Source organism: Salvelinus alpinus, chromosome 24, assembly GCF_045679555.1.
Source record: "Salvelinus alpinus chromosome 24, SLU_Salpinus.1, whole genome shotgun sequence".
Taxonomy (NCBI): Eukaryota; Metazoa; Chordata; class Actinopteri; order Salmoniformes; family Salmonidae; genus Salvelinus; species Salvelinus alpinus.
In genome coordinates, this window is record NC_092109.1 from 45,739,383 (window position 1) to 45,766,758 (window position 27,376).

General features: G+C 42.3%; 2 protein-coding genes across 2 annotated transcripts in view; one reads left to right on the forward strand and one right to left on the reverse strand.

Annotated features, from left to right (window-relative positions):
- Positions 1 to 7,831: 7,831 nt before the first annotated feature.
- LOC139552881 (thrombospondin type-1 domain-containing protein 1) overlaps positions 7,832 to 27,376 on the forward strand; it is a 45,528-nt gene continuing 25,983 nt past the window's right edge. Inside the window, exon 1 of the mRNA XM_071365000.1 lies at positions 7,832 to 8,053. The gene's annotated coding sequence lies outside the window, so the exon portion shown is untranslated. The remainder of the gene's footprint in view (positions 8,054 to 27,376) is intronic.
- LOC139551916 (protein Daple-like) lies at positions 9,000 to 9,977 on the reverse strand. The gene has a single exon (XM_071363254.1). The coding sequence runs from the start codon at positions 9,975 to 9,977 to the stop codon at positions 9,000 to 9,002; it is 978 nt and encodes a 325-aa protein (XP_071219355.1).

The window sequence follows — 27,376 nt, forward strand, 5'->3', positions numbered from 1 at the left end:
GGAGCAGAGCAGCATATGAACACAAACACACACACACACACACACATATATATGAACACACGCACACACACACACACATATATATGAACACACGCACACACACACATTATATATGAACACACACACACACACATATATATGAACACACGCACACACACACATTATATATGAACACGCGCACACACACATTATATATGAACACACGCACACACACACATTATATATGAACGCACACACACACATTTATATATGAACACACGCACACACACACATTATATATGAACGCACACACACACATTATATATGAACACACACATATATATGAACACACGCACACACACACATTATATATGAACACACGCACACACACACATTATATATGAACACACGCACACACACACACATATATATGAACACACGCACACACACACATTATATATGAACACACGCACACACACACATTATATATGAACACACACACATTATATATGAACACACACACACACTATATATGAACACACACGTAGTCTGGGAGCACGTGGTGTACCCCAGATTAGATTAGCCTGCTGTGTCCTCCATGTGGGTCATCAATTTAAATGAATGGATTAAACTGAACTGGGAGGAAACCTGAAGACTTTGCCCTGGAGTAGAATCAAATCAATGTGTCGCGTGTGCTGAATACAACAGGTGTAGACTTTACTGGGAAATGCTGAATACAACAGGTGTAGTAGACCTCACAGTGAAATGCTGAATACAACAGGTGTAGTAGACCTTACAGTGAAATGCTGAATACAACAGGTGTAGTAGACCTTACAGTGAAATGCTGAATACAACAGGTGTAGACTTTACAGTGAAATGCTGAATACAACAGGTGTAGTAGACCTTACAGTGAAATGCTGAATACAACAGGTGTAGTAGACCTAACAGTGAAATGCTAAATACAACAGGTGTAGTAGACTTTACAGTGAAATGCTGAATACAACAGGTGTAGTAGACCTTACAGTGAAAGGCTGAATACAACAGGTGTAGTAGACCTTACAGTGAAATGCTGAATACAACAGGTGTAGTAGACCTTACAGTGAAATAATGAATACAACAGGTGTAGTAGACCTTACAGTGAAATGCTGAATACAACAGGTGTAGTAGACCTTACAGTGAAATGCTGAATACAACAGGTGTAGACCTTACAGTGAAATGCTGAATACAACAGGTGTAGTAGACCTTACAGTGAAATGCTGAATACAACAGGTGTAGACCTCACAGTGAAATGCTGAATACAACAGGTGTAGACCTTACAGTGAAATGCTGAATACAACAGGTGTAGTAGACTTTACAGTGAAATGCTGAATACAACAGGTGTAGTAGACCTTACAGTGAAATGCTGAATACAACAGGTGTAGTAGACCTCACAGTGAAATGCTGAATACATCAGGTGTAGTAGACCTTACAGTGAAATGCTGAATACAACAGGTGTAGTAGACCTCACAGTGAAATGCTGAATACAACAGGTGTAGTAGACCTCACAGTGAAATGCTGAATACAACAGGTGTAGTAGACCTCACAGTGAAATGCTGAATACAACAGGTGTAGTAGACCTCACAGTGAAATGCTGAATACAACAGGTGTAGTAGACCTTACAGTGAAATGCTGAATACAACAGGTGTAGTAGACCTTACAGTGAAATGCTGAATACAACAGGTGTAGACCTCACAGTGAAATGCTGAATACAACAGGTGTAGACTTTACAGTGAAATGCTGAATACAACAGGTGTAGTAGACCTTACAGTGAAATGCTGAATACAACAGGTGTAGTAGACCTCACAGTGAAATGCTGAATACATCAGGTGTGGTAGACCTTACAGTGAAATGCTGAATACAACAGGTGTGGTAGACCTTACAGTGAAATGCTGAATACAACAGGTGTAGTAGACCTCACAGTGAAATGCTGAATACAACAGGTGTAGTAGACCTCACAGTGAAATGCTGAATACAACAGGTGTAGTAGACCTCACAGTGAAATGCTGAATACAACAGGTGTAGTAGACCTTACAGTGAAATGCTGAATACAACAGGTGTAGTAGACCTTACAGTGAAATGCTGAATACAACAGGTGTAGACCTTACAGTGAAATGCTGAATACAACAGGTGTAGTAGACCTTACAGTGAAATGCTGAATACAACAGGTGTAGACCTCACAGTGAAATGCTGAATACAACAGGTGTAGACCTTACAGTGAAATGCTGAATACAACAGGTGTAGTAGACTTTACAGTGAAATGCTGAATACAACAGGTGTAGTAGACCTTACAGTGAAATGCTGAATACAACAGGTGTAGTAGACCTCACAGTGAAATGCTGAATACATCAGGTGTAGTAGACCTTACAGTGAAATGCTGAATACAACAGGTGTAGACCTCACAGTGAAATGCTGAATACAACAGGTGTAGACTTTACAGTGAAATGCTGAATACAACAGGTGTAGTAGACCTTACAGTGAAATGCTGAATACAACAGGTGTAGTAGACCTTACAGTGAAATGCTGAATACAACAGGTGTAGACCTTACAGTGAAATGCTGAATACAACAGGTGTAGTAGACCTTACAGTGAAATGCTGAATACAACAGGTGTAGACTTTACAGGGAAATGCTGACTTACTAACCAACAATGCAGTTCAAGAAATAGAGTTAAGATAATTGTTAACTTTTGTTTATTTAGTAAAATATTAAATAAAAAGTAACACAAATAACAATAACGAGCTTATACACAGGGGGTACCGGTACCCAGGCTATATACACGGGGGGGTACCGGTACCCAGGCTATACACAGGGGGTACCGGTACCCAGGCTATATACACAGGGGGTACCGGTACCCAGGCTATACACAGGGGGTACCGGTACCCAGGCTATATACACAGGGGGTTCCGGTACCCAGGCTATATACACAGGGGGTACCGGTACCCAGGCTATATACACAGGGGGTACTGGTACCCAGGCTATATACACGGGGGGGTACCGGTACCCAGGCTATATACACAGGGGGTACCGGTACCCAGGCTATATACACAGGGGGTACCGGTACCCAGGCTATATACACAGGGGGTACCGGTACCCTGGCTATATACACAGGGGGTACCGGTACCCAGGCTATATACACAGGGGGTACCGGTACCCAGGCTATAGACCGGGGGTACCGGTTAGTTGAGGTAATATGTAGGTAGAGGTAAAGTGACTAGTCAATCAGGATAGATAATTAACAGTAGCAGCAGTGTTGGTAGTTGAAATAATATAATGTAGGTAATATAATGTAGGTAGAGGTAAAGTGACTAGTCAATCAGGATAGATAACAGAGTAGACCCCTGTAGTGAAGGAAGCTACTGTATGACACGCATACACACACATTACATACACACACACTACATACACACACACATACACACACACACACACAATACAATGCAGTGGAAGGAAGCTATGACTCACAGTCAGGGTTGGGGAGTAACTGATTATATATGTCATATATATTATATGTAATCAGTTATGTCGTACTGTATGCACTGAACAACAGTATAAACGCAGATGTAAAGTGTTTCACGAGCTGAAATAAAACACATCCCAGAAATGTTACATTTCTGACAAGCTTATTTCTCTAAACTGTTGTGCACAAATTTGTTTAAATCCCTGTTAGTGAGCATTTCTCCTTTGCCAAGATAATCCATCCACCTGACAGGTGTGGTATAGCAAGAAGCTGATTAAACAGCATGATCATTACACAGGTGCACCTTGTGCTGGGGGTAATAAAAGGCCACTCTAAAATGTGCAGTTTTGTCAGAACACAATTCCACAGATGTGTCAAGTTTTGAGGGAGCGTGCAATTCGTATACTGACTGCAGGAATGCTCACCAGAACTATTGCCAAATAATTGAATGAACATTTCTCTACCATAAACCGCCTCCAATGTTGTTTTAGAGCTTTTGCCAGTACATCCAACCAGCCTCACAACAGTACCGGTCAAAAGCATTCCAGGTGACTACCTCAAAGCTGGTTGAGGGAATGCGAAGCTGTCATCAAGGCAAAGGGTGGCTAAGAATCTGAAATATAAATATATTTTGATTTGTTTAACACTTTGTTTGGTTACTACATGATTCCATTTGTGTTATTTCATAGTTTTGATGTCTTCACTATTATTCTACAATGTGAACATTGTAAAAATAAAAGAAAACCCCTGGAATGAGTAGATGTGTCCAAACTTTTGACCGGTAGTGTGTGTGTGTGTGTGTACAGTATGTCCCCACAAGGGAAAACTTCCCCCGGTACCCCTCTGGTACTGGTACTTCCTGTATGTAGCGCCACATTGATCTGGTACTTCCTGTATATAGCTCCACATTGATCTGGTACTTCCTGTATATAGCTCCACATTGATCTGGTACTTCCTGTATATAGCTCCACATTGATCTGGTACTTCCTGTATGTAGCGCCACATTGATCTGGTACTTCCTGTATGTAGCGCCACATTGATCTGGTACTTCCTGTATATAGCTCCACATTGATCTGGTACTTCCTGTATGTAGCTCCACATTGATCTGGTACTTCCTGTATGTAGCGCCACATTGATCTGGTACTTCCTGTATATAGCTCCACATTGATCTGGTACTGGTACTCCCTGTATATAGCTCCACATTGATCTGGTACTTCCTGTATGTAGCTCCACATTGATCTGGTACTTCCTGTATGTAGCGCCACATTGATCTGGTACTTCCTGTATATAGCTCCACATTGATCTGGTACTTCCTGTATATAGCTCCACATTGATCTGGTACTGGTACTCCCTGTATATAGCTCCACATTGATCTGGTACTTCCTGTATATAGCTCCACATTGATATGGTACTTCCTGTATATAGCTCCACATTGATCTGGTACTTCCTGTATATAGCTCCACATTGATCTGGTACTTCCTGTATATAGCTCCACATTGATCTGGTACTGGTACTTCCTGTATATAGCTCCACATTGATCTGGTACTGGTACTCCATGTATATAGCTCCACATTGATCTGGTACTTCCTGTATATAGCTCCACATTGATCTGGTACTTCCTGTATATAGATCCACATTGATCTGGTACTTCCTGTATATAGATCCACATTGATCTGATACTTCCTGTATATAGCTCCACATTGATCTGGTACTTCCTGTATATAGATCCACATTGATCTGGTACTTCCTGTATATAGATCCACATTGATCTGATACTTCCTGTATATAGCTCCACATTGATCTGGTACTTCCTGTATATAGCTCTACATTGATCTGGTACTGGTACTCCCTGTATATAGCTCCACATTGATCTGGTACTTCCTGTATATAGCTCCACATTGATCTGGTACTGGTACTTCCTGTATATAGCTCCACATTGATCTGGTACTTCCTGTATATAGCTCCACATTGATCTGGTACTTCCTGTATATAGCTCCACATTGATCTGGTACTTCCTGTACATACCTCCACATTGATCTGGTACTTCCTGTATATAGCTCCACATTGATCTGGTACTTCCTGTATATAGCTCCACATTGATCTGGTACTGGTACTCCCTGTATATAGCTATACATTGATCTGGTACTTCCTGTATATAGCTCCACATTGATCTGGTACTTCCTGTATATAGATCCACATTGATCTGGTACTTCCTGTATATAGATCCACATTGATCTGATACTTCCTGTATATAGCTCCACATTGATCTGGTACTTCCTGTATATAGATCCACATTGATCTGGTACTTCCTGTATATAGATCCACATTGATCTGATACTTCCTGTATATAGCTCCACAATGATCTGGTATTTCCTGTATATAGATCCACATTGATCTGGTACTTCCTGTATATAGATCCACATTGATCTGATACTTCCTGTATATAGCTACACATTGATCTGGTACTTCCTGTATATAGCTCCACATTGATCTGGTACTCCCTGTATATAGCTCCACATTGATCTGGTACTGGTACTTCCTGTATATAGCTCCACATTGATCTGGTACTTCCTGTATATAGCTCCACATTGATCTGGTACTTCCTGTATATAGCTCTACATTGATCTGGTACTGGTACTTCCTGTATATATTTCCACATTGATCTGGTACTTCCTGTATATAGCTCCACATTGATCTGGTACTTCCTGTGTATAGCTCCACATTGATCTGGTACTTTCTGTATATAGCTCCACATTGATCTGGTACTGGTACTCCCTGTATATAGCTCGCAATTGATCTGGTACTTCCTGTATATAGCTCGAAATTGATCTGGTACTTCCTGTACATACCTCCACATTGATCTGGTACTCCCTGTATATAGCTCCACATTGATCTGGTACTCCCTGTATATAGCTCGAAATTGATCTGGTACTTCCTGTATATAGCTCTACATTGATCTGGTACTTCCTGTATCTAGCTCCACATTGATCTGGTACTTCCTGTATATAGCTTTGATCTGGTACTGGTACACCCTGTATATACAGTTGAAGTCGGAAGTTTACATACACCTTAGCCAAATACATTTAAACTCAGTTTTTCACAATTCCTGACATTTAATCCTAGTAAAAATGATTAATAAGATGTTATTATATTTGTAACTATTCCACCGGTCATTGATGTAGATAATGTGTTCTCAGTCAATGTACTTGGTAAAATACATCTCACACACACACACGTACGCACATAAATACACAGTGTGTAAAGCACACACAAATATACACACACACACACACACACACACAGTGTATAAAGCTGTGATCCTCCTAGTCGAGTCCTCTGTGACCTCGTTGTGACAGCCTGTCATATAATCATAACGGAGTGGTGGGTGTAACGGCCATTATCCACTAACGGACATTATTCACTAACGGCCATTATTCACTAACGGCCATTATTCACTAACGGCCATTATTCACTAACGGCCATTATTCACTAACGGCCATTATTCACTAACGACCATTATTCACTAACGGACATTATTCACTAATCATGTCATTAAGGTACAGGAGACAGTGTGGTTCCCCTTTAACCTCACTCGATGGTTCAAGCCCCATTTCAGCTGTTTTCCCCCATCAATCGTCACATTTAGGCCTATACAGCCACGGCCGGCTCCAGAATGATATGTTTAGCTGTTTCAAAGCTTGCCTGTTGCAATTTAACAGTTAAACATAACTCAGGCCCAACCCATGGCCCTACACCTCTCCTGTCTACTTCCACTGGTGCCTGTCTGTGGTGTTGAACTCTCTGACTGCCTCGTAGGTTCTTAGATGACACTGGGATTTATCGTTAACGTATAGGGCTATCCATCTCTGTTAGTCAGTGTTGTATAACCCTGTTGACATCGCTGGTACAGGTTATAGCCTGATGCTCGTCAGTGATTCAACACCTAAACGTTTCTCTGGAGTGTTCAGGTAGGCCTCAGGTAGGCCTCGGGTAGTCCTAGGCTTCTGCATTACTCTGCAGTGTTCAACACGTCCTAAAGGGGGGGAAGTTATTATTCTGTGTGCTGAGTATTTTCCTTGAAACCCAATAAGCTACAGCCTACCTTATATTTATTGCTTTTATTACTCTAATCTGGCTTTTTATTCATCTTTTAAACCTTCTGTTCTTGGCGCAAACTTTGAGCACTGTTTGAGATCTATAGATGAATTTAAACTGATTGACCGCACGTATGGCCACGTACAACCTCATAGGTTCTTATCACTGCAAGGAGCCGTGTATAATTGGCCGTAACAGAGGACGAGCGGCACGGGAACGCGCGGTCACCCTGGCTCCGCTCTGTCCGCTCACGGCACGGACGCGCGCAAAGGGATTGCCGTGTCTCTCCGTCTCTCGCTGCTCTGCTTCTTCTCTCTCTGAAGTTGATCTGTAATCGAGCTGCTGTTCGGCCGGTGACGTTAATTAATAATCTGTGGAGGTTGACGATCAGAAATTGACGGAATGACGTTTCCATGGATGAGTCGAGACGTTTGATGGAGGTTTCGTTGGGAATAATCGATGCCTTTCTGAGTCTACAGGAAACGTAAGTACGCAAATGTGGTCCTAGTCAATTGAGAATGACAGGTAGCCTACAACGTGTACGCCGACCCCCCTTTTGGAATAAGCCTGACTGGTCATTATAGCCTGAGGGACAGAAAGACTAACATTTCTAAAATGTTCTATTCATTTAAAGCAAACATTGAGAAAACATTAGGCTATATGTTATGTGGGCTAATGTCCTTATGAGCTTAAAGGGATAGTTCAGGATTTTGGCAGTGACCCACTGGGCACACGCTGGTTGAGTCAACGTTGTTTTCCACGTCAATTCAAAGACATTCAACAGAAGTTGAAATGAGCAGTGGAGAGGCTCTTTATCTACTCCCCCCAGAGTCAGATGTACTCCTGGATACCATTAGTTTTATTTAGGCTATCTGCTTCCAGTATGAAGGAAGAAGACCGTTTTGCGAGCCAATGCTAACCAGTGTTAGCACAATGACTGGAAGTTTATAGGAACCACTAGCATGCAAGCCAGGGCTGTGGGCTGTCAGCAGTTATTGGAGACGTTACAATATTTTTTTTGTTATACCACACAAATGATCCAAATGACAAGCTACTCTGATTTACACACGGAGATCAATAAGACCATCGACCAATGTCTTTAAAGGCAACCAATAGTATAGGCCAATGAAAAGATTGGACGCACAGATCTCCGGCCTAGATTATGAGGAAATGTATAGTCCAACTTTCCAGTGGCACTCACCTATTCAAACAGATTCTTCCCGCAATTGTATTTAAAAAATATTGCGAAATACCTTCTACCTGCTGTTCGCTGACATCGACAACTCAACAATCAGCTGTTTTATATGTGCTGCTCAGTGGTGGGATTCCTGACTGTAGACAATGCGCTCATACTGTGACAACACAATCTACAGCGATTTAAAAATCAACTATTGATCCTCTATTATGCTGGTGTAGTATTTTCAATGATTTCATTTGTTTTTATAGAGACAGGAGTCATTATATAATTTGACACATGTATAAAACTTAATCTGCAGCCCTTCCTGTAGGGCTGTGTGTTCTTGCTGCAGGGCTGTGTGTTCTTCCTGTAGGGCTGTGTGTTCTTCCTGCAGGGCTGTGTGTTCTTGCTGCAGGGCTGTGTGTTCTTCCTGTAGGGCTGTGTGTTCTTGCTGCAGGGCTGTGTGTTCTTCCTGTAGGGCTGTGTGTTCTTCCTGTAGGGCTGTGTGTTCTTCCTGCAGGGCTGTGTGTTCTTCCTGCAGGGCTGTGTGTTCTTCCTGCAGGGCTGTGTGTTCTTCCTGTAGGGCTGTGTGTTCTTCCTGTAGGGCTGTGTGTTCTTCCTGTAGGGCTGTGTGTTCTTCCTGTAGGGCTGTGTGTTCTTCCTGCAGGGCTGTGTGTTCTTCCTGCAGGGCTGTGTGTTCTTCCTGCAGGGCTGTGTGTTCTTCCTGTAGGGCTGTGTGTTCTTCCTGTAGGGCTGTGTGTTCTTCCTGTAGGGCTGTGTGTTCTTCCTGCAGGGCTGTGTGTTCTTCCTGTAGGGCTGTGTGTTCTTCCTGTAGGGCTGTGTGTTCTTCCTGCAGGGCTGTGTGTTCTTCCTGTAGGGCTGTGTGTTCTTCCTGCAGGGCTGTGTGTTCTTCCTGTAGGGCTGTGTGTTCTTCCTGTAGGGCTGTGTGTTCTTCCTGCAGGGCTGTGTGTTCTTCCTGCAGGGCTGTGTGTTCTTCCTGCAGGGCTGTGTGTTCTTCCTGCAGGGCTGTGTGTTCTTCCTGCAGGGCTGTGTGTTCTTCCTGTAGGGCTGTGTGTTCTTCCTGTAGGGCTGTGTGTTCTTCCTGTAGGGCTGTGTGTTCTTCCTGCAGGGCTGTGTGTTCTTCCTGCAGGGCTGTGTGTTCTTCCTGCAGGGCTGTGTGTTCTTCCTGTAGGGCTGTGTGTTCTTCCTGTAGGGCTGTGTGTTCCTCCATGTGCTGTGCTCTCTCTCCCCAAGGCCAGATAATCACCACTTATTATTCTGAATTCAAGGGATGGTGGTCAGTAACCCCATATGAGGTTACTGTTAAAATAATATTTTAAAAGACTATCAATGGTAACACGTACTGTATTCCATAACTATCTATGGTAACACATACTGTATTCTGACTAACTATGGTAACACATACTGTATTCTGACTAACTATGGTAACACATACTGTATTCTGACTAACTATGGTAACACATACTGTATTCTGACTAACTATGGTAACACATACTGTATTCTGACTAACTATGGTAACACATACTGTATTCTGACTAACTATGGTAACACATACTGTATTCTGACTAACTATGGTAACACATACTGTATTCTGACTAACTATGGTAACACATACTGTATTCTGACTAACTATGGTAACACATACTGTATTCTGACTAACTATGGTAACACATACTGTATTCTGACTAACTATGGTAACACATACTGTATTCTGACTAACTATGGTAACACATACTGTATTCTGACTAACTATGGTAACACATACTGTATTCTGACTAACTATGGTAACACATACTGTATTCTGACTAACTATGGTAACACATACTGTATTCTGACTAACTATGGTAACACATACTGTATTCTGACTAACTATGGTAACACATACTGTATTCTGACTAACTATGGTAACACATACTGTATTCTGACTAACTATGGTAACACATACTGTATTCTGACTAACTATGGTAACACATACTGTATTCTGACTAACTATGGTAACACATACTGTATTCTGACTAACTATGGTAACACATACTGTATTCTGACTAACTATGGTAACACATACTGTATTCTGACTAACTATGGTAACACATACTGTATTCTGACTAACTATGGTAACACATACTGTATTCTGACTAACTATGGTAACACATACTGTATTCTGACTAACTATGGTAACACATACTGTATTCTGACTAACTATGGTAACACATACTGTATTCTGACTAACTATGGTAACACATACTGTATTCTGACTAACTATGGTAACACATACTGTATTCTGACTAACTATGGTAACACATACTGTATTCTGACTAACTATGGTAACACATACTGTATTCTGACTAACTATGGTAACACGTACTGTATTCTGACTAACTATGGTAACACGTACTGTATTCCATGACTATCTATGGTAACACGTACTGTATTCTGACTATCTATGGTAACACGTACTGTATTCTGACTATCTATGGTAACACGTACTGTATTCTGACTATCTATGGTAACACGTACTGTATTCTGACTAACTATGGTAACACGTACTGTATTCTGACTAACTATGGTAACACGTACTGTATTCTGACTAACTATGGTAACACGTACTGTATTCTGACTAACTATGGTAACACGTACTGTATTCTGACTAACTATGGTAACACGTACTGTATTCTGACTAACTATGGTAACACGTACTGTGTTCTGACTAACTATGGTAACACGTACTGTATTCTGACTAACTATGGTAACACGTACTGTATTCTGACTAACTATGGTAACACGTACTGTATTCCAATGGCAGTGGCTAAAGGAACAACATTTAATATTTTTTAAATCCTAAAACACCAAGTTAGACCTACCTTATAAATTATGCCGTCATCACTGTCAAATCGTGAATTATATAATTCTTCACGTTTTACCGGTGAAACGTCCGTGCTGCAATGCCAACCATGTGATTCCCCCAATCAGTTTCATGGGAATATGCATTTCGATCTTGTAGAATGATGTAAATAAGGATGGCTAACCGGGCCGAACTAATCACATTATAGAGCGGATGGCGTTAAACAAAAATCCTACAGTTCAACACAATCGTCCTCAATTGTCCTAAGAAATGTCATGGTGTTTTGGGGTGGAACAGCAGCCTGACAAATAAACTTTGATTTGATCATGCTATTATGTTCAGTTTGTTATGTAGAATACTAATCATTACGGGATCTTGCGAGCCATTTCTGAGAAGTGAGGCAGGGTCGCTCCGCTGTGCACCGGCAGTACGACACCCCGGATTTTTACAAGGTTGGGTGACTTCAGGAGTTTCAGGCAGCTCTACATCTCTGATTTTTATAAGGTTGGATGACTTCAGGAGTTTCAGGCAGCTCTACATCCCTGATTTTTATAAGGTTGGAAGACTTCAGGAGTTTCAGGCAGCTCTACATCTGATTTTTACAAGGTTGGGTGACTTCAGGCAGCTCTACATCCCTGATTTTTATTAGGTTGGATGACTTCAGGCAGCTCTACATCCCTGATTTTTATTAGGTTGGGTGACTTCAGGCAGCTCTACATCCCTGATTTTTATTAGGTTGGGTGACTTCAGGCGGCTCTACATCCCTGATTTTTATTAGGTTGGGTGACTTCAGGCAGCTCTACATCCCTGATTTTTATTAGGTTGGGTGACTTCAGGCAGCTCTACATCCCTGATTTTTATTAGGTTGGGTGACTTCAGGCAGCTCTACATCCCTGATTTTTATTAGGTTGGGTGACTTCAGGCAGCTCTACATCCCTGATTTTTATTAGGTTGGGTGACTTCAGGCAGCTCTACATCCCTGATTTTTATTAGGTTGGGTGACTTCAGGCAGCTCTACATCCCTGATTTTTATAAGGTTGGGTGACTTCAGGAGTTTCAGGCAGCTCTACATCTCTGATTTTTATAAGGTTGGATGACTTCAGGAGTTTCAGGCAGCTCTACATCTCTGATTTTTATAAGGTTGGATGACTTCAGGCAGCTCTACATCTCTGATTTTTATAAGGTTGGGTGACTTCAGGAGTTTCAGGCAGCTCTACATCTCTGATTTTTATAAGGTTGGGTGACTTCAGGAGTTTCAGGCAGCTCTACATCCCTGATTTTTATAAGGTTGGGTGACTTCAGGAGTTTCAGGCAGCTCTACATCCCTGATTTTTATAAGGTTGGATGACTTCAGGAGTTTCAGGCAGCTCTACATCCCTGATTTGTATAAGGTTGGATGACTTCAGGAGTTTCAGGCGGCTCTATGAACTAAGTGGCGCATTCAGTTGACTCCATTTTGTTCCTTTTATACCATTACAGCAGCGCAAAAGATTCTGGGCTGACCCAACATTATTTGGGGCTAAAGCTCCGAAAGCCAGGTCCTAGTGATGTCCACGATGCTAGCTGTTCCCATAAACTTCCAGTCATTGCGCAACGCTAGTTAGCAATTGCGCTAACGGTTGTTAGCAAATGCCTTCAAACTAAATGCAGAGAAAATGTTATCTGCTTCCCCAGTCAGATGAAAGGGCCTCATTGGGGAAGTCCTGAGTCCTTTTAAGGTAAACAAAAGGTTGTACATGCCTCATGTAGGTTGTGATTAGCCTATAGGCTCCCTAGTGGCCTATAGGCGCAGTGGTCTAAGGCACCGCATCTCAGTGCAAGAGGCGTCACTACAGTCCCTGGTTCGTATTCAGGCTGTATCACATCCGGCCTTGATTGGGAGTCCCATAGGGCGGTGCACAATTGGCCCAGCATCGTCCGGTTTTGGACAGGGGGGAGGCCGTCATTCTAAATAAGAATTTGTTCTTAACTGACTTGCCTAGTTAAAAAATATATATTTTAATTAGATTTATTTAATTAGGCTATATATATATATATATATATATCCTAATTTGTCTGTTATAGTTGATATGGACAGTGATATGAGCTGGCTGTGGGTTTGGCCTGTCTAGTGTCTGTTATAGTTGACATGGACAGTGCTATGTGTGTGGCAGGGGGAAACTTGGAGTCAGTGGGTGTTGCAGAGTTGGCCCGTGAGCAGAGTTGGCCCGTGAGCAGAGTTGGCCCGTGAGCAGAGTTGGCCCGTGAGCAGAGTTGGCCCGTGAGCAGAGTTGGCCCGTGAGCAGAGTTGGCCCGTGAGCAGAGTTGGCCCGTGAGCAGAGTGTGTGTGTGTAGCAGAGGAGGCTGGTGGGAGGAGGTTTAAGAGGACGGGTTTGTTGTAATGGCTGGAATGGAATAAATGGAACGGTATCAAACAAATGAAAGCCACACGGTCGATTCTGTTGCATTTATTCCATTCCAGCCATTACAACGAACCTGTCCTCCTGTAGCTCCTTTCCACCAGTCTCCTCTGTTGTATAAAGTTGGCTGGGCTCTCTCTGTTTCATACCAGACAACAGCCTTTTCTCCTTCGTCTACTAGACAATAAGGCCAGACGATGTGAGTGTTCCTCAGTAACAATCCCAGGCTGTTGTAGATGAATATTATATGAAATATAACAGCAAATTAAACAGAAATATGTTCTGCTGCTGTCGTCATTGGAATGGATGCCACGTGATCTCTGTTACTAGTAATAACTTAGGCTACCTCAGAATAATTAACCTGTCAACTCTGATCTCTGATTCACCTCATAGACTTGTAGAAAAGTATTTGAGCAGGAGATAAGAGATGGAGATTGGGGGGGGGGGGGGGGGTGCTATAGGTCCCCAGGCTTCAACACCAGTTGGACAGGTTTTATAACTGCTGATTTGGCCTACTACATTCAGCCTGAACATGGTCATGACTTTCCACTTTCCAACCAGTACTGGTGTGTACAACCAGCAGAACCATTACTTTAAAGATCCACTCTCAAACTTTGCGTATAATTTCAGTCAGTAGTTCTGAAGTAGCGCTCGAAAGCCTTTAACGGGGCCCTGAAAATAGCATCACTGTGTGCAGATATGTGGACTATAACACAGGGTCCTCTGTCACTGTCTAACTGGTCAATGTGCATCTTGCTAGCTGTCACTCAAATGGCGAGGGACTGGAACTCCTGTTGCTAGGGGGCTGGCCCACGGGACCCAAGCTTGCCGTACTCAAAATGACGCCACAGAAAACAGTCACCTTTCAAGCCAGAAAACAGTCACTTTCAAGCCAGAAAACAGTCACTTTCAAACTATGGGTTTTGTGGTTGAGGTATAACAGTAGTTCTGCTCATAGGTTATTCATGTCTGAACTACACATTGACACATTCAGCCCAAAGTGGGAGGATTAAAAAACACTTATGTAGTCACCAAAGTTCCAGAGAATGTCTTTAATTTACTTTAAGGGTTACTGTGAGACTGAGATGCAGACGGCCAGACAGACACTGTGCTCAGCTCCCTCCTGTACTCCCTGTTCACGCATGACTGCATGGCCACGCATGCCTCCCAACTCAATCATCAAGTTTGCTGATGACACAACAGTGGTAGGCCTGATTACCGATGAGACTGGCTATAGGGAGGAGGTGAGAGCCCTGGCGGAGTGGTGCCAGGAAATGAACCTCCCTCAATGTCAACAAAACAAATGAGTACAGGAGACTATAGCCACTGCCTGTTCACACCGCTATCATCCAGAAGGCGGACACAGTAGAGGTGCATCAAAGCTGGGACAGAGAGACTGAAAAACAGCTTCTATCTCCAGGCCATCAGACTGTTAAACAGTCGTCACTAGCCAGCCTCCGTCCAGTACCCTACCCTGAACTTAGTCACTGTTACTAGCCGGCTACCACCTGGTACTCTACCCTGCACCTTAGAGACTACTGCCCTATGTAAATAGACATGGAATCAGTGGTCACTTTAATAATGTTTACATACTGTTTTACCCACTTCATATGTACAGTTGAAGTCGGAAGTTTACATACACTTAGGTTGAGGTCATTAAAACTTGTTTTTCAATCACTCCACAAATTTCTTGTTAACAAACTATAGTTTTGGCAAGTCGGTTAGGATATCTACTTTGTGCATGACAAGTAAATTTTCCAACAATTGTTTACAGACAGATTATTTCACTTATAATTCACTGTATCACAATTCCAGTGGGTCAGAAGTTTACATACACTAAGTTGACTGTGCCTGTTATCCTCTTGAAGCTAGGGGGCAGTATTTTTATGTTTGGATAAATAACGTTCCCAAAGTAAACTGCCTATTTCTCAGGCCCAGATGCTAGAATATGCATATAATTGGCAGATTAGGATAGAAAACACTCAAAAGTTTCCCAAACTGTCAAAATATTGTCTGTGAGTATAACACAACTGATTTTGCAGGCGAAAACCTGAGGAAATCCAACCAGGAAGTGCCTCTTATTTTGAAACCTCCCTGTTCCATTGCCTGCCCCTCCATTTAAAGGGATATCAACCAGATTCCTTTTCCTATGGCTTCCTCAGGGTGTGAACAGTCTTTAGACATAGTTTCAAGCTTTTATTCTGAAAAATGAGCGAGATTGATCACATCGCATCAGTGGACTGCCAGATGTCCTTCGATTTGTTCATTTTCTTTCTCTCTTGTATTGAATAGTTTACCGTCCGGTTAAAATATTATCGATTATTTATGTTAAAAACAACCTGAGGATTGATTTATAAAAAACGTTTGACATGTTTCTACGAACTTTACGGATACTATTTGGAATTTTCGTCTGCCCGTCATGACCAGCACGAGCCTGTGGATTACTCAACAAAACACGCCAACCAAATGGAGGTTTTTGGATATAAAAAATAATCTTTATCGAACAAAACAAACATTTATTGTGTAACTGGGAGTCTCGTGAGTGCAAACATCCGAAGATCATCAAAGGTAAGCGATTTAATTTTATTGCTTTTCTGACTTTCGTGACCAAGCTACTTTGCTACTAGGTGTTTGTAATGTTTTGTCTATTGATCGATGTCATCACACAAACGCTTGGTTTGCTTTCGCTGTAAAGCTTTTTTTCTCTCAATCTGACACGCCAGGTGGATTAACAACAAGCTAAGCTGTGTTTCGGTATATCGCACTTGTGATTTCATGAAATTAAATAATTTTAGTAATTTAATTTGAATTTGGCAGTCTGCAATTCAGCAGACACAAATGATCTCGCGAAAGGGATCTGTGCGCCAAGAGGTTTTAAACAGCTTGGAAATTTCCAGAAAATGATGTCATGGCTTTAGAAGCTTCTGATAGGATAATTTACATAATTTGAGTCAATTGGAGGTGTACCTGTGGATGTATTTCAAGGCCTACCTTCAAACTCAGTGCCTCTTTGCTTGACATCATGGGAAAATCAAAAGAAATCAGCCAACACCTCAGGAAAAAAAATTGTAGACCTCCACAAGTCTGGTTCATCCTTGGGAGCAATTTCCAAATGCCTGAAGGTACCGCGTTCATCTGTACCAACAATAGTACGCAAGTATAAACACCATGGGACCATGCAGCCGTCATACCGCTCAGGAAGGAGACACGTTCTGTCTCCTAGAAATGAACGTACTTTGGTGCGAAAAGTGCAAATTAATCCCAGAACAACAGCAAAGGACCTTGTGAAGATGCTGGAGGAAACAGGTACAAAAGTATGTATATCCACAGTAAAACGAGTCCTATATCGACATAACCTGAAAGGCCGCTCAGCAAGGAAGAAGCCACTGCTCCAAAACCGCCATAAAAAATTCAGACTACGGTTTGCAACTGCACATGGGGACAAAGATCGTACTTTTTGGAGAAATGTCCTCTGGTCTGATGAAACAAAAATATAACTGTTTGGCCAAAATGACCATTGTTATGTTTGAAGGAAAAGGGGGAGGCTTACAAGCCGAAGAACACCATCCCAACCGTGAAGCACGGGAGTGGCAGCATCATGTTGTGGGGGTGCTTTGCTGCAGGAGGGACTGGTGAACTTCACAAAATACATGGCATCATGAGGAAGGAAAATTATGTGGATATATTGAAGCAACATCTCAAGACATCAGTCAGGAAGTTAAAGCTTGGTCGCAAATGGATCTTCCAAATGGACAATGACCCCAAGTACACTTCCAAAGTTGTGGCAAAATGGATTAAGGACAACAAAGTCAAGGTATTGGAGCGGCCATCACAAAGCCCTGACCTCAATCCTATAGAAAATTTGTGGGCAGAACTGAAAAGGCGTGTTAACAATTTAAAGGCAATGCTACCAAATACTAATTGAGTGTATGTAAACTTCTGACCCACTGGGAATGTGATGAAAGAAATAATTCCGACATTTCAATTTCTTAAAATAAAGTGGTGATCCTAATTATTACCGAACCAAGATGGCGCTGACGGAGAAGGGCGACATCTTAAGCGTTTCAACCTGCTATTGACTTTTTTTTTTTTTTTTTTTTAAATTTTATCCCCTTTTCTCCCCAATTTTCGTGGTATCCAATCGCTAGTAATTACTATCTTGTCTCATCGCTACAACTCCCGTACGGGCTCGGGAGAGACGAAGGTCGAAAGTCATGCGTCCTCCGAAGCACAACCCAACCAAGCCGCACTGCTTCTTAACACAGCGCGCCTCCAACCCGGAAGCCAGCCGCACCAATGTGTCGGAGGAAACACCGTGCACCCGCCCCCCTCAGTTAGCGCGCACTGCGCCCGGCCCGCCACAGGAGTCGCTGGAGCGCGATGAGACAAGGATATCCCTACCGGCCAAACCCTCCCTAACCCGGACGACGCTAAGCCAATTGTGCGTCGCCCCACGGACCTCCCGGTCGCGGCCGGCTGCGACAGAGCCTGGGCGCGAACCCAGACTCTGGTGGCGCAGCATAGCACTGCGATGCAGTGCTCTAGACCACTGCGCCACCCGGGAGGCCCCCCTGCTATTGACTTTTTATCGTGTTTATCAAAGTTCCTACTAGTTTCACATATGACCGCCACTTCTGGACGTCAGACCGACAGTTACTAACCTCCTGTTCGACTTTGAATACGACTTAAACTCCGACTCAGCTGTTCCACTGCTCCTACCGGACCCTTTGTTCCATGGGCTACCAAAACACAGCATGCGTAGACGCGGGAGACGAGGCGCTCCCGTCTGTTCTATTGACCAAATGCCCAGTCCCTGGAGAATAAGATGGATGAGTTTTGTTTCGAGAGTCTCCTATCAGAATGACTTGACAATACTGCCATAGCATGTCTTCCTGAAACGTGGCAGGATGATGACGCTATGCACGTAGTACTCGGTGGATTCTCCATGCAGCGGCAGGATCGTAGGATCTACCAAGAGTTCTCAATTCGTAATTATCACGGCTGTCTACATTCCATCAGAAGCCAACAACTACTCTGGCACTCAATCCACTGTATGGGGCCATGAAACAAACAGGAAACCGCTCACCCAGAGACTGCGTTTCTGGTGGGCGGAGACTTAAAACCGTACTACCTCACTTCTACCACTAGGAGTGATACAATTCTAGACCACTTTTACTCTACCCACAGAAACGCATACAAGACCCTCCCTTCGGCACATCTGACCATGACTCCATTCTCCTGTTTACAAACAAAAGCTCAAACAGGAAGTACAAGTGATGTGCCCAATACGGAAGTGGTTCGATGAAGCAGACGTGAGGGCGACACCGATTCAACCCTGAGAAATTTCAGAACTCAACAACTCGGAGACCTGTGTCAACACCTACTACCAGCTAGTCAGCTAGCTATGTTGCCATGGAGCCCGCTTGGCATGGAACAACTAATGAATGTTTCCAGTGCTGTAGAAGCTGTGTTTTATTACGAGACAATATTGACAAACCGGAGTTCCAATGAGGCAGTTGTTTGCTAGCGGATTGTCAAACGTACTGCAAATGGAGAAATCATGTGACTAAAACTGAATAAAAAGAAGAAGAAACTACACTATGAAACAAAAGATGAATGACAGTAAATAGCTTTGGAGCACCTTGAATTACATTTAGGGCAAAAAGGCAAACTCAGCTCCGTCACTGAGGCGGCTCATTCATCACAAAATCCACTGATATTACCAACTACTTTTAATACATTTTTTAATTGGTAAGATAAGCAAACTTAGGCATGACATGCCAGCAACAAACGCTGACACTACACATCCAAGTACATCTGACCAAATTATGAAAGACAACAATTGTAATTTTGAATTCCTTAAAGTGAGTTTGGAAGAAGTGAAAAAAATGATTGTATATCAACAATGACAAGCCACCGGGGTCTGACGATCTGGATGGAATTTGTTTTAGGATAATAGCAGACGATATTGCCACTCCTGTTTGTCATATCTTCAATTTAAGCCTACTAGAGAGCGTGTGCCCTCAAGCCTGGAGGGAAGCTAAAGTCATTCCGCTACCCAAGAATAGTAAAGCCCCCTTTACTGGCTCAAATAGCCAACCAATCAGACTGTTACCAACCCTTAGTAAACTTCTGGGAAAAATGGTGTTTGAACACATGCAATGCTATTTTACAGTAAACAAATTGACAACAGACTTATAGGGAAGGACATTCAACAAGCACAGCACTTACACAAATGACTGATGATTGGTTGAGAGAAATTGATGATAAAATGATTGTGGAGGCTGTCTTGTTAGACTTCAGTGCAGCTTTTGACATTATCGATCATAATCTGCTGCTGGAAAAACACATGTGTTATGTATTTACACCCCCTGCTATAATGTGGATAAAGAGTTACCTGTCTCACAGAACACAGAGGGTGCTCTTTAATGGAAGCAAACATGAAGACATACAGTGTATTCCCTGCTCAATAAAACTCACCAGACGGATAGTTATTTTAACTTCACTGTTGTTCCACACTGTATGGAAAAACTATATCAGGGAGGGGAGGAAAGGAAAAGGAGGGAGGGGAGAGAGCGGAGGAAAGGGAGCAGCTCCATTGTGCTTACAGGCAGTTATGTTACATTTATTTCAGTTAGGAGAGAGTGTGACTGAGCTGAGGGTCACACTGTAACACTTTACACGGTAATGCTGTACACTTTACATTACACGGTAATGCTGTACCCTTGACACTTTACACAGTAATGACATAATAACCTATGTCCATTACTTACTTTATGCACTGAGCCCACTGAGATAAACGCTGAGGCATTAGCACTAGGAGCTAACATGAGTTTTAATTTTTCAGACCTAGACACTCAAAGGAACCCAAAGCAAATTCCTCTGTCTGTATTCTGTCTCTACATGGTGTCTATCACTAGCAGCACCATATCACCAGGTAACATTCTGAGTGTGTTGTCTAACAGCACCATATCACCAGGTAACATTCTGAGTATGTTGTCTAGCAGCACCATATCACCAGGTAACATTCGGAGTATGTTGTCTAACAGCACCATATCACCAGGTAACATTCTGAGTATGTTGTCTAGCAGCACCATATCACCAGGTAACATTCTGAGTGTGTTGTCTAACAGCACCATATCACCAGGTAACATTCTGAGTATGTTGTCTAGCAGCACCATATCACCAGGTAACATTCTGAGTATGTTGTCTAGCAGCACCATATCACCAGGTAACATTCTGAGTATGTTGTCTAACAGCACCATATCACCAGGTAACATTCTGAGTATGTTGTCTAACAGCACCATATCACCAGGTAACATTCTGAGTATGTTGTCTAACAGCACCATATCACCAGGTAACATTCTGAGTATGTTGTCTAACAGCACCATATCACCAGGTAACATTCTGAGTATGTTGTCTAACAGCACCATATCACCAGGTAACATTCTGAGTATGTTGTCTAACAGCACCATATCACCAGGTAACATTCTGAGTATGTTGTCTAACAGCACCATATCACCAGGTAACATTCTGAGTGTGTTGTCTAACAGCACCATATCACCAGGTAACATTCTGAGTATGTTTTCTAGCAGCACCATATCACCAGGTAACATTCTGAGTATGTTGTCTATCAGCACCATATCACCAGGTAACATTCTGAGGACGTTGTCTAACAGCACCATATCACCAGGTAACATTCTGAGTATGTTGTCTATCACTAACAGCACCATATCACCAGGTAACATTCTGAGTATGTTGTCTAACAGCACCATATCACCAGGTAACATTCTGAGTATGTTGTCTATCACTAACAGCACCATATCACCAGGTAACATTCTGAGTATGTTGTCTAGCAGCACCATATCACCAGGTAACATTCTGAGTATGTTGTCTAGCAGCACCATATCACCAGGTAACATTCTGAGTATGTTGTCTAGCAGCACCATATCACCAGGTAACATTTTGAGTATGTTGTCTATCACTAGCAGCACCATATCACCAGGTAACATTTTGAGTATGTTGTCTATCACTAGCAGCACCATATCACCAGGTAACATTCTGAGTATGTTGTCTAACAGCACCATAGAGCGTCTGCTAAATGACTTAAATGTAATGTAAATATCACCAGGTAACATTCTGAGTATGTTGTCTAGCAGCACCATATCACCAGGTAACATTCTGAGTATGTTGTCTAGCAGCACCATATCACCAGGTAACATTCTGAGTATGTTGTCTAACAGCACCATATCACCAGGTAACATTCTGAGTATGTTGTCTAACAGCACCATATCACCAGGTAACATTCTGAGTATGTTGTCTAACAGCACCATATCACCAGGTAACATTCTGAGTATGTTGTCTAACAGCACCATATCACCAGGTAACATTCTGAGTATGTTGTCTAACAGCACCATATCACCAGGTAACATTCTGAGTATGTTGTCTATCACTAACAGCACCATATCACCAGGTAACATTCTGAGTATGTTGTCTATCACTAACAGCACCATATCACCAGGTAACATTCTGAGTATGTTGTCTATCACTAACAGCACCATATCACCAGGTAACATTCTGAGTATGTTGTCTATCACTAACAGCACCATATCACCAGGTAACATTCTGAGTATGTTGTCTAACAGCACCATATCACCAGGTAACATTCTGAGTATGTTGTCTAGCAGCACCATACCACCAGGTAACATTCTGAGTGTGTTGTCTAACAGCACCATATCACCAGGTAACATTCTGAGTGTGTTGTCTATCAGCACCATATCACCAGGTAACATTCTGAGTGTGTTGTCTATCAGCACCATATCACCAGGTAACATTCTGAGTGTGTTGTCTAACAGCACCATATCACCAGGTAACATTCTGAGTATGTTGTCTAACAGCACCATATCACCAGGTAACATTCTGAGTATGTTGTCTAACAGCACCATATCACCAGGTAACATTCTGAGTATGTTGTCTAACAGCACCATATCACCAGGTAACATTCTGAGTATGTTGTCTATCACTAACAGCACCATATCACCAGGTAACATTCTGAGTATGTTGTCTAACAGCACCATATCACCAGGTAACATTCTGAGTATGTTGTCTAGCAGCACCATATCACCAGGTAACATTCTGAGTGTGTTGTCTAACAGCACCATATCACCAGGTAACATTTTGAGTATGTTGTCTATCACTAACAGCACCATATCACCAGGTAACATTCTGAGTATGTTGTCTAACAGCACCATATCACCAGGTAACATTCTGAGTGTGTTGTCTATCACTAACAGCACCATATCACCAGGTAACATTCTGAGTATGTTGTCTAACAGCACCATATCACCAGGTAACATTCTGAGTGTGTTGTCTATCACTAACAGCACCATATCACCAGGTAACATTCTGAGTATGTTGTCTATCACTAACAGCACCATATCACCAGGTAACATTCTGAGTATGTTGTCTATCACTAACAGCACCATATCACCAGGTAACATTCTGAGTATGTTGTCTATCACTAACAGCACCATATCACCAGGTAACATTCTGAGTATGTTGTCTATCACTAACAGCACCATATCACCAGGTAACATTCTGAGTATGTTGTCTAACAGCACCATATCACCAGGTAACATTCTGAGTATGTTGTCTAGCAGCACCATACCACCAGGTAACATTCTGAGTATGTTGTCTAACAGCACCATATCACCAGGTAACATTCTGAGTATGTTGTCTAACAGCACCATATCACCAGGTAACATTCTGAGTATGTTGTCTAACAGCACCATATCACCAGGTAACATTCTGAGTATGTTGTCTAACAGCACCATATCACCAGGTAACATTCTGAGTATGTTGTCTAACAGCACCATATCACCAGGTAACATTCTGAGTATGTTGTCTATCAGCACCATATCACCAGGTAACATTCTGAGTGTGTTGTCTAACAGCACCATATCACCAGGTAACATTCTGAGTATGTTTTCTAGCAGCACCATATCACCAGGTAACATTCTGAGTATGTTGTCTATCAGCACCATATCACCAGGTAACATTCTGAGGACGTTGTCTAACAGCACCATATCACCAGGTAACAATCTGAGTATGTTGTCTAACAGCACCATATCACCAGGTAACATTCTGAGGACGTTGTCTAACAGCACCATATCACCAGGTAACAATCTGAGTATGTTGTCTAACAGCACCATATCACCAGGTAACATTCTGAGGATGTTGTCTAACAGCACCATATCACCAGGTAACATTCTGAGTGTGTTGTCTAACAGCACCATATCACCAGGTAACATTCTGAGTATGTTTTCTAGCAGCACCATATCACCAGGTAACATTCTGAGTATGTTGTCTATCAGCACCATATCACCAGGTAACATTCTGAGGACGTTGTCTAACAGCACCATATCACCAGGTAACATTCTGAGGACGTTGTCTAACAGCACCATATCACCAGGTAACATTCTGAGTATGTTGTCTAGCAGCACCATATCACCAGGTAACATTCTGAGTATGTTGTCTAACAGCACCATATCACCAGGTAACATTCTGAGTATGTTGTCTAACAGCACCATATCACCAGGTAACAGTCTGAGTATGTTGTCTATCAGCACCATATCACCAGGTAACATTCTGAGTGTGTTGTCTAACAGCACCATATCACCAGGTAACATTCTGAGTATGTTTTCTAGCAGCACCATATCACCAGGTAACATTCTGAGTATGTTGTCTATCAGCACCATATCACCAGGTAACATTCTGAGGACGTTGTCTAACAGCACCATATCACCAGGTAACATTCTGAGTATGTTGTCTAACAGCACCATATCACCAGGTAACATTCTGAGTATGTTGTCTAGCAGCACCATATCACCAGGTAACATTCTGAGTATGCTGTCTAGCAGCACCATATCACCAGGTAACAATCTGAGTATGTTGTCTATCACTAACAGCACCATATCACCAGGTAACATTCTGAGTATGTTGTCTATCAGCACCATATCACCAGGTAACATTCTGAGTATGTTGTCTATCACTAACAGCACCATATCACCAGGTAACATTCTGAGTATGTTGTCTAGCAGCACCATATCACCAGGTAACATTCTGAGTATGTTGTCTAGCAGCACCATATCACCAGGTAACATTCTGAGTATGTTGTCTAGCAGCACCATATCACCAGGTAACATTCTGAGTATGTTGTCTAGCAGCACCATATCACCAGGTAACATTCTGAGTATGTTGTCTAGCAGCACCATATCACCAGGTAACATTTTGAGTATGTTGTCTATCACTAGCAGCACCATATCACCAGGTAACATTTTGAGTATGTTGTCTATCACTAGCAGCACCATATCACCAGGTACCATTCTGAGTGTGTTGTCTAACACTAACAGCACCATATCACCAGGTAACACTCTGAGTATGTTGTCTATCACTAACAGCACCATATCACCAGGTAACATTCTGAGTATGTTGTCTAACAGCACCATATCACCAGGTAACATTCTGAGTATGTTGTCTAGCAGCACCATATCACCAGGTAACATTCTGAGTATGTTGTCTAGCAGCACCATATCACCAGGTAACATTCTGAGTATGTTGTCTAACAGCACCATATCACCAGGTAACATTCTGAGTATGTTGTCTAACAGCACCATATCACCAGGTAACATTCTGAGTATGTTGTCTAACAGCACCATATCACCAGGTAACATTCTGAGTATGTTGTCTATCACTAATAGCACCATATCACCAGGTAACATTCTGAGTATGTTGTCTATCACTAACAGCACCATATCACCAGGTAACATTCTGAGTATGTTGTCTATCACTAACAGCACCATATCACCAGGTAACATTCTGAGTATGTTGTCTAACAGCACCATATCACCAGGTAACATTCTGAGTGTGTTGTCTAACAGCACCATATCACCAGGTAACATTCTGAGTGTGTTGTCTAACAGCACCATATCACCAGGTAACATTCTGAGTGTGTTGTCTAACAGCACCATATCACCAGGTAACATTCTGAGTGTGTTGTCTATCAGCACCATATCACCAGGTAACATTCTGAGTGTGTTGTCTATCAGCACCATATCACCAGGTAACATTCTGAGTATGTTGTCTATCAGCACCATATCACCAGGTAACATTCTGAGTGTGTTGTCTATCAGCACCATATCACCAGGTAACATTCTGAGTATGTTGTCTAGCAGCACCATATCACCAGGTAACATTCTGAGTATGTTGTCTATCACTAACAGCACCATATCACCAGGTAACATTCTGAGTATGTTGTCTAACAGCACCATATCACCAGGTAACATTCTGAGTGTGTTGTCTATCACTAACAGCACCATATCACCAGGTAACATTCTGAGTATGTTGTCTAACAGCACCATATCACCAGGTAACATTCTGAGTGTGTTGTCTATCACTAACAGCACCATATCACCAGGTAACATTCTGAGTATGTTGTCTATCACTAACAGCACCATATCACCAGGTAACATTCTGAGTATGTTGTCTATCACTAACAGCACCATATCACCAGGTAACATTCTGAGTATGTTGTCTATCACTAACAGCACCATATCACCAGGTAACATTCTGAGTATGTTGTCTATCACTAACAGCACCATATCACCAGGTAACATTCTGAGTATGTTGTCTAACAGCACCATATCACCAGGTAACATTCTGAGTATGTTGTCTAGCAGCACCATACCACCAGGTAACATTCTGAGTATGTTGTCTAACAGCACCATATCACCAGGTAACATTCTGAGTATGTTGTCTAACAGCACCATATCACCAGGTAACATTCTGAGTATGTTGTCTAACAGCACCATATCACCAGGTAACATTCTGAGTATGTTGTCTAACAGCACCATATCACCAGGTAACATTCTGAGTATGTTGTCTAACAGCACCATATCACCAGGTAACATTCTGAGTATGTTGTCTATCAGCACCATATCACCAGGTAACATTCTGAGTGTGTTGTCTAACAGCACCATATCACCAGGTAACATTCTGAGTATGTTTTCTAGCAGCACCATATCACCAGGTAACATTCTGAGTATGTTGTCTATCAGCACCATATCACCAGGTAACATTCTGAGGACGTTGTCTAACAGCACCATATCACCAGGTAACAATCTGAGTATGTTGTCTAACAGCACCATATCACCAGGTAACAATCTGAGTATGTTGTCTAACAGCACCATATCACCAGGTAACATTCTGAGGATGTTGTCTAACAGCACCATATCACCAGGTAACATTCTGAGTATGTTTTCTAGCAGCACCATATCACCAGGTAACATTCTGAGTATGTTGTCTATCAGC

Excerpts from the sequence above, each read along its gene's own strand:
- LOC139551916 (XM_071363254.1), bottom strand. The coding sequence starts at position 9,977 with ATGGAGGAACACACAGCCCTACAGGAAGAACACACAGCCCTACAGGAA.